Below are 9,350 nucleotides of genomic sequence, written 5' to 3'. Positions count from 1 at the left end.
GCTGTTGCATTGTTGATGTTTGCCTGACTGGGAGATTTGGTAATTTCATATTCTTTTTTACCAGGAATATTTCTATGCATTCAGGCGCAATTTCAAAGTCAAGGACATTTCGTAATGTGTTATAAGACATTTATCCATATCACATGTGGTCTTTCTGGAAGTCATGTTGCATCTCTTGTAACGTAGAATGTGATTGTCTCGATACCTAAGCCAAAAACAAAAGACTAAACAATTGAAACAATGACTTAGACTTAAAAACATAGAAGCTGCTTACAATACCAAACAATTGAGAGCTGCTACGTTTCTGCTTCCTGAAAGTTCACATCTCTCTCTCGTATTTAGCATTTCAAAAACAATTCCTGTTCATACGAATCATATCTTTACTTACCTTGAACTGTTGTTCATGTTCACGCTTGTTTTATTTGTCGCAGACACTAAAAAACATGTTAAACTTGAAATCAATACAAGAACAGCTCAGAATTATCTGCGAAGAAAAAAATTATGTTACGGTGCTCAAATTGACAATTGATTCAACCCTTACTCAGGGTTAATCCTATTGGACTTTGGAGTAATGGAGATTGAAAGACTGACGTATCGTACCCTTCAAGAGAGCGATGATCGAAACGTTTGTTGTTTTACTCATTACCGTTGGGGTGCTACACCAGGGTGTACGCCACCTATACGTCTTGTTTGATGCTAGCTTCGATGCGAAATAAGCCCGCGAGGATGGCGGTTTATTAACCTGGCCATCGTGACGTTTGCACGATGGCAGTTAATTCACGTAGGCAACAAAGGGGACTCTACAATTCGATCCATCGAAGGGTTTTGGCGGCTTTTAATCAAAACGTTGCTAAATAAAATCGTTACTGTCCGCAAGGCAAGTCTAAGAGCAAAATTGCAAAAATGCTCCCACAAGATCCACGTTAGAGCAGATTTGTGTGGACCATGACGATGCAATGTCTTTGATATTTGGTGCACACAAACCTAAACAAGTCGAATGTGGTTAAGCGTTGTCTACACTCTTTAATATCGACAACAATATTCGTCATCAAAGTGGTCAAAATGTTTTGGACTCATGAGGTGATGACTTATTGTCTATTTCGGATAGAGTGCAGACAACGCTGTCCATATTCGATTTGTTTCTCACCACAATATTCAGCGTCAAAGAAAATGTTTATTTTAGAGCGTGACCAAGATTGCGACACCAAGAAAGAGCTAACGTTGTCTATAACTTTCTCGCAATCTAATTGGTTGCTTGACAAGTTGACGCGACTCTTATCGACAATGGCAAATTAGCCAATCAGATTGCGAGATTACAAGCAATTGTGGTAAAAACTGCAATTACCTTCAAGGATTAAACTAACAAACATGTATGCTATGAGGGGGTTTCTTCGGGATAAACTTTCTTCTCTGTTTCCAGGACGCATGGCTTGGCCTCTCAATCTATAAAAAACGCAATTGTCTTTTTAAAGAGAAAAATGTAACAAATCCGATTTATTCTGAAGGGGGCGAGCCTTAGTCTAAGCTGCCTGAGGCCTCTGTTATTTCTGTACGTGCTGGTTCTTCCTTTTTCGCTGCAAGACTTAGCGAGACCGCACAATATTTTGTACTGTACTTGCTGTGGTACAAAGCAAAGAAGGTAGACAGCAACATGGGTGGAGTTGGTCAGAATTCACGATTATTTTATATGTCTCTCTTCGTATAGTTTTTTAACTGTCTTAAGAGTATCTGATTAGATTAAACAGGAGTTCATCAGTCAATAGGAGCCTCTATCTACACTTATTCCTTGAGTCAACCCTCTCCGAGTATATTTTATTTTTAGAACGGCTTTTTCCTGCGAAACGTGTCATATTTACTCAGCGAAACGTGCGTGTTTGTTGGGTTATATGAGGGATCATTTTGAAATTTTAGCAATTGGTCGATCAGTCAGACATGCATTGTAGAATTAAAGAGTCTCTATTTATTCGTGATCTAAAGTCAGCCTTAAAAGAAAACGTTGCCAGTGAGAAACTTTATCTCTATTTTTAGCTCATATCTTTTCGTTTTATGCCAATCAATTTCGTTAGTTCCCAGTTATATTTTTTGAATTTAAATTTATCTGTAACTGGGTAATAATCACTTCTGATGATATGTTGTAACATACCAGACGTTAAGTTTACAAAAACTTATGCAGTTCAAGCAAATGTTTGTAACCGCTGTTTGCGTTTTATTCTTATTGAACAACAGTTTTCTTATTAAACACAACACCCCTGAAATTCAAATAATTAGCTTAGGCAGAGACTAGCAGAATCTTTTCGAGTGGCTTATATTAGATCTTACAGCTGTAGAGATTGCTCCATTATCGTCGAAGTTGATTGAGGATACATAAGGAAGCAAACTTCACCCTATTTGGTAAAATTTTCAAGTGACGATGTCGTGCCAGTATGGCAGCGTCTTACAAGGGAAGTTAAAATAGAAGTAGGAAGTGGAAAAGAGCGCTGTTTAGCGATGCATAAACGAATGAGGCAGTAATGCAAGGCGCCTTCCTTGGAGATACATGTGCTAAGGCGATTGATAGCATTTAGTCGAGAACAAACACATTACCTGTTAGGCAACCAAATCTCTATTTTAAGTAAAGAGCGGACTACCTTATTATAGGAAATTATCGCTCCCTAAAATTAACGGGAATAGTTAAAATTCGCGTTAATTTACATCGCGCTAATCATGTTGAGCGTTATTTTCCGCGCCGTTACTTAAGTGCAGCGTTAAAGAACTTTACTCACTCACTTAACATTGCGTGCCTTTGTTGTTGTTGTTATCCGGGAATTTGGAGCGTCTACTTCCATATATGGGCAAGTAACGTTGAGTTATTCTTGCAGTCGAGAGAAAAATTCGAACAATTTTGTCAGGAAAATAAAAAACACTTCGAAGATCCACGAGGAGGATTATCCTGTGAAGTTAAATGGATTTCGAGCGCTTTTCTATGAAGAGCTACGTCTGCAGTGAATTTCAAGAGGGAAATACAGTTTCTACAAGTGGAACTAAGTTGCACTTGTTTGAACTTTTAACTTGACCTTAATTAATAAGCAAGCAACCCACATTTATTTTATACCCAAGCAGTTCGCAATGGAAACAACAAGGCGAGATAGCTTAATTCGCTGCTAGCGTGGTATTTGGTAAATAAGCTTTATAATACGAGGGGTTAGCGATAAGCGAGTGCGAGTAGAAAGTAAATTAAAGACGGTTTCTTCAGTGTGGCGCGCGCAATACACAGTTGTAGCATTAAATGAAATTATCTTACTCTACGTTCCTAGAATTTCTTCTTTTTCAATTTTTCCTAGTCTTAAAACGGGTGTTGAATCCAACAAAATGTTTTCAACATTTCCAGACCAAGAATAAAAATGCTACATTTATTATACGCGAGAAAATGAAATGGACAGCAATGGATAACGGCTTTTTACTGAAGATTTGCCTTGCCTCTCTGTTCAGTGCCGGCAGCCTGAGCGGTAGACACGCACAACAATATTTGAAGAGAATTAGGATCATGTGTATTTTGTGCACCCCTCGACCGATATGTCGGTCAACATATCGACCGATACTCGACCGATATATCGGTCGACATATCGACCGACACTCGGCCGATATAACGACCGAAATATGTCGGTCGACATATCGACTTATATATCAACCGAGATATCGGCCGAGTGATGGTCGACATATCGGCCGACTATCGGCAGCTATCTCGGTCGATATTTCGGCCGACACTCGCCCGATACGTTGACCATTCACTGTCGGCGGAATATCGGTCGACTGTCGGTGGTATATCGGTCTTATTATATAAGTCAAAAGCTTAGACTGTCAGTGTCAGATATATAAGTTATAAGCATTTCATCCTTTTCTTGTCAACCTAAAAAATTTCTGACGGCTTTATGTTCGGATCGTGTGCCGCAAATTCAATCGTTGTCAAGCAAGACACCCAAGTGAAATCCTGCCAAATACACAAAATACGGCCTGCTTCCGTCTGGCCTTGTAGCTAAGTCGGTAGAGCAACGGCGATCTAATCCGGCGGTCATGGGTTCGATGGTATGGTGATTCTCACCCAAATGGATGCTTTAAACGACTTCTACAAGACATTTCCGAACAATATCCTCTTTAAATAAGAATTTCAAAAGCTGAATCATTTTCATTGTCCGCGTTTAGCTGTCGTATTTGGATTTTTTTGTTTTGTTTTTAAGCCTAAAACCAACAAAAAAAATCCAACACGCAAATGCGACAAAAATGCGACAGCGGAACGCGTATGTTGCAAATGGATATACCCTTTCTATAATGCAGATCAAGACATACACCTAATTGCAATAACGTTGTCTTAGAAAATTGAAAAAAGAAAAGAAGCCGAATGAATAGGAATTAATTAGGCTAAATTACTTAGGAATGGGACGGAAAACGTGAACAATTCTGGAAACGATGCTTAAAGGGTACCACGATTGCCCGCCTTCGCCGTCAGTGTCGGTGAAAATTTTATTGTTAGGAAGAAAAGGTGAGATCCAGCTCTAAAGGTGATTGACCATGGCAGCGACCGACTTGGACATTTGCAATGTGAACTTGTGTCTGTGCTTGCATGTTTCCCAGTTTTTAGTGTGAATTTATCGAATTTAAATCACTTCAACAATAAAGATTCTAATTTAAATTCAATTGAAACTGGATGCGTTTTGTCTTTCTGCCAAACAAAATCGAAGTAATCGCGTCGATTGAGTTCGATTGGTTCGATTGAGTTTGGTAATCGAACGCACCAGTTATATTAATTGAACTCACCGAAAAGTTCCAGTTCGATTATGTTCGATTACTGAACCAATCGAACAACAATCCGAACGATTGCGTTCTATTGAGTTCGATTGATTTTAAATCAGTTCAACAATAAAGATTTTAGTTCATTCCGAGTTAATTTAAAGATTTTTGTTGTCAAACTGCTTCAAATACATACTAGAGGGAAATCTTCCCGATTCGATTGAAACTAGATGTGTTTTGTCTTTCTGCCAATCAAAATCAAAGTAATCGCGTCGATTGAATTCCATTGGTTCGAATGAGTTCGGTATTCGAAAGCGCGAGTTCAATTAAGTCAATTAATCGAACTCACGGAAAAGTTCCAGCTCGATTAAATACATCAATGACATACACATATACACGCATCCATCGATCGATCGATCGATCCATCCATCCATTTATTGAAGCTCCCCCATAGGGGCTTTTCAGCCACAATGTAAAAAATAATCAAGTATCAACATGGAAAATCAACATGGACAATCCGGCCGATTGGGCTCGATTGAGTTCGATTGATTTTTGGTTCGGTTTTGTGCGATTGACTACAACGGATTTATATTATCCATCCGACGGTGGATTTGCTGTTCGCGATTCCTTACAATGTAGTCCAAGAAGGTTCTTTAATTTCCGCGCTCTTAATTGCCATTATTTTGACCCGAATTTTGAAACCTTTCCAGACATTCATAACACCTAAAAAAACAATAAAATAAGGTAAAAGCGTTCTTTCTTTCCGTTAACCCGTACAATAATTAGAATTTTGAGGACTGTTTGTTGACCAGAGGGCTCAGTTTTGTTCATTGATTTATTTTGCATCCAGTGTTGAATAAATTTTTCCAGTGGTCACCACCAACTGTGTCTTAATCGTGTTAATTTCTTTTACTGTGAAATTCTACCTACTCCTTTGCGTTAATTGTCTTTATTCGAGAGTGGTTTTACATTAAATTCGCGTTAATTTAAGTGGCGTTAATTTCCAATACCTTAATTTAATGGAGCGTTAATTTCCTATAATAAGGTAGGTTTGGTGCAAAATCTCTTTTAGACTGCGCGCAGTCCCTTCTTAAATCAGTCGAGCGGCCCGCTTTTCTTTTTTATCTTTTGAAGAGAAGTGTATCCCAAAGGGACCGCACTTTCCCAAAGCAAAAGGATTTTCACAATTTGCTCTCTGTCGGCAAAATTTGGAAACATTAAGTCTTTATATTTCTACGTATTAAACTCTCTTTTTATTTAAATGAAAGAGCCCCAAAACTGCGATTGTACGCAACATTGTAGTCTTTGTAGTATTATATTTGCAGGCCTTCCTCCACAGTAATGAATAAATAAGTATTCTGTTAATTAGTATAAAACTTCAAAAGTGACCTTTTTGCTCGGAACCTTCGTATCAAGGCGGCGGTTTATGAATAAAAGCGGTTGATTTGAATCGTTGTGGGAATGCCACTGCTGTTGCATGGAACTAAATCCAAAAATTCCAATCTATGTGTTCATTTTCACGCAAAGAGTAATACATATTCATTTGGGGATTTGCTTTGCAAAGAGTTAACTGCATGCGGTTGCCTTTTGTCTGTTGTGATTTTGGCCGTGTTATTTTTCGTTAGAAGTGTTACCTTCGGGTGATATTAGCCCGGCAATCACTCAGAAAGCTGCCCCTATAGACGAGTAAAATCGTCTGGCATTAGAAGAGTAAAATTTGTTAGTCTCTTTCTCAGGAGGGACATTATTAAGTTGCTTTTAAAACCGCTTATTAGCTCATTGCCTTTCGGTTATGAACAAAGCAAATACACTTCCATTTATCAAATAGAGGATATTGAATCTTTATCCAAGCACCTGATACTGAATAATGAAGGGCTCAGAAGAACAACGGCTTTCCCTGACTTCCTTAAGCCACAGCCATTATGCCTATTACAGTAATTCTTTACTGAGTTGAACAACACATAAACTCAGTCGTACGGGACATTATGAGGAATATATACAGTGTACCAGTGTCTCCTTGTGTAATGAGGACTGATATCAAATATGTACCGAATGTGTTATTAATGAAATGTGAAAAGAAGTATTAAAAAGCGAATTGTTGCGAGAGCCGTGTCTCCCTTCAAGCACTGATACAACTTAAGCCTGTGCAGCCTTTTTTCTCTTACTTGACACTTAGCTGCGTGTGACGGCAGATTATATCTAAATTAACCCATCAATCAGTGTTACATCGGAATTTACCTCTTAAAATGCAAGCTGCAGAAATGTTACCAAGGTGTAGTCTTCGCTTCACTTCTTGTCGCCTTTTTTTCGTGTTCGCAGTTATTTTTCTAGATTGTTCGATTCACAACGCGAACCAGACGCCACGTCGTAAGCCTGACTTGTTTTGTCGCTGAAAGGGCTAAGTGAAAATTTCACTAAGGACTGAGGAAGTGGTTTCTGCTTGTATTGAGAGAACCTACAATCGGCGACAAAATTGTTGACACCTTGACCTTTTCTACCTCCTATGCCGCATTCATTGTATCGTTTAGCCTTCTTAGGTAGTTCAATTCGCCCCCTTCCCCCCCCCCCCCCAACAATGTTCTAGCGTGATTCCCGGGATATTTAGGTACAAATAGGCCACATTGAATGGGGCAGGGGCGTCTTATCAATAATTTAGAGCATGATTCAAAGTACAGTGTTATTTTACACTGTTCAAACACAATTTCGTTGATTGTAGTTTCCAAAATCTAAGATCTGTTGTATAATCCGGTTCCTAGGTGGTCCGATTCACGTGACGCTAACCAGACATGACGTCATAAGGAACTTCTCGTGTCGCTGAAAGGGCTAATTAAAATTTTCACTGATGAATGAGGAAGTGGTTTCTGCTTTTAGTAAGAGAACCTAGTTTCCAAAATCTAAGGTCTGTTATAGCCCGTTCATCAAATTATATTTCCTATCATTATTGCTAAAGTTACACCCAAAAATGACAAAGATAAAGCAAGTTTTGTTTTTTTACATAGGTCTAACGCGTATTTTCGTAACAGAAATGACGCACTACTATCCGCGCATCTGTGTCACGTCACATGTGACGTCTGTTCAGTCACGCGTCTTTTTTTTTTCCTTTGAGCTCCTGATTGAGAATTCTATCGAGTTGTGTATCATTTTTCCCCCATCTCATGGAGCGAACTCATTTGTGAGACAAGGGATAATTAGGGCTAAAGCGTGTGCGATCGTGTTATTTGTGTTCTTCAGTTGTTCCTTGAGGCGTGGGTTGAGCAATTGGCAAAGCAATCTCAGAGACCGCTTTTCTTCTGGTCAAAACCAAGAGCATGGACTCTGGGCCAAAGCGGGAAGTCCGCCTCGACTACGCAGACTCAGAAATCTGAAAAAAAAAAAAAAAATGCGCATAAATTGGCCCTGAACAGAGTCCGTGTTCTTGGTGCTGACCAAAAAAAGCGGGCTCTGGGAACGAAATTGGTAGCTAAGCCGCCAGCCATTAATCGCGCATACTCCAGTGACTGCGTCAGCAAAGTCTCTTGGGTTGAAAATATGTCAGGGAAACAGATATAATTGTGTACAGCGGCCTTTCCTGATAGTCTGTCACAATGTACTTTGGTGTACTTAAGCCGTCCGTCTCAACCAAGGAATTGCTTTATTCTAGCTCTTTACACCTAAACGAGAAGAAAGAAATTATTGAACCCCTATATCTGATTTAGAGGAAACCTCTACTAAAACAACGTAAATAATCTTAAATCACAAAACGTAATGTTTACAATGAAAATTGTTCGAACATTTTCTAATGAAAGCGTTTGTAATCTGAAATAAATAATTTTCAAAAACGCTTGTTTTGGTTTTCAAATTTCCTGGACGCCGCCATCTTGAATAGTTGTGACAGGTCGCGGTTACCCCATTAGAAGTGTTGCTTTAGCAACGGCGACAGCTATAGCTACGGCAACAACAAAGTCACAAAACAAGAAGGATGAAAAAATAATCGTGCTGCACGTGTAGCACCCATTTCACTGCATTTTTTTGCCGTTGTCCACAAAACAACCCACCAAATTTCAGGTTTTGATGACAAAACCCTTTTTTTTTTCTCGTCACAGCTCTTACTATAATTTCCCTTTTAGCGATAAACTGGCACAATTTGGAGGCATAACTTCCTACAAAACTTCCTATTATCTAAGGCAGCGTTATTGTACTTGACACAAGCATGTGAGGCCGTTGACGTTTGGATCAAATGCCAGCTAACTGATGTCGAACAAAGTCAAGTTTTAGGCCTCGGGTCACGACGAAACTCGTTTCTGTGCCGTGTGTGTTAAGATAACTCCCTTGAAAATGACGTACTATCCAGATTTTTTTCAAACTTGGCACAATTGATACTCATACACAGGAAATTTAAAAAAAAATGCAATGAAAAGATGGGGTCACCGTACTCGTTTTCGCGCTGTATGCCCTTTATTCTAAGTGTTTTTTTACCGAATTACGCGAGAAGCGCGGTGCAAAACAAGGGCATCACCTTAAGGAATAAAACGAACGAGAAATTGTCGAGGCGTTGTCCGAGGGAAGAGTATGGTAATTGCTCTCTTGCTCTCTTGGGCTGCCTGGAA

General features: G+C 39.2%; 2 protein-coding genes across 2 annotated transcripts in view; both read right to left on the bottom strand.

The window, feature by feature from the left end:
• LOC138032209 (uncharacterized) overlaps positions 1 to 7,135 on the bottom strand; it is a 32,189-nt gene extending 25,054 nt beyond the window's left edge. Inside the window, exons 1-3 of the mRNA XM_068879828.1 lie at positions 7,003 to 7,135; positions 1,346 to 1,443; positions 389 to 434 (exon numbers count right to left, since the gene is read on the bottom strand). Coding sequence (XP_068735929.1) covers positions 389 to 434; positions 1,346 to 1,427 — 128 coding nt within the window. The 5' untranslated portion in view covers positions 1,428 to 1,443; positions 7,003 to 7,135. The remainder of the gene's footprint in view (positions 1 to 388; positions 435 to 1,345; positions 1,444 to 7,002) is intronic.
• Positions 7,136 to 7,292: 157 nt separating this feature from the next.
• LOC138032207 (uncharacterized) overlaps positions 7,293 to 9,350 on the bottom strand; it is a 34,985-nt gene continuing 32,927 nt past the window's right edge. Inside the window, exon 21 of the mRNA XM_068879827.1 lies at positions 7,293 to 8,414. Coding sequence (XP_068735928.1) covers positions 8,409 to 8,414 — 6 coding nt within the window. The 3' untranslated portion in view covers positions 7,293 to 8,408. The remainder of the gene's footprint in view (positions 8,415 to 9,350) is intronic.

This window comes from Montipora capricornis, chromosome 14, assembly GCF_036669925.1.
Source record: "Montipora capricornis isolate CH-2021 chromosome 14, ASM3666992v2, whole genome shotgun sequence".
NCBI classification, from domain to species: domain Eukaryota; kingdom Metazoa; phylum Cnidaria; class Anthozoa; order Scleractinia; family Acroporidae; genus Montipora; species Montipora capricornis.
This window is presented reverse-complemented; position numbering and strand designations above follow the sequence as displayed.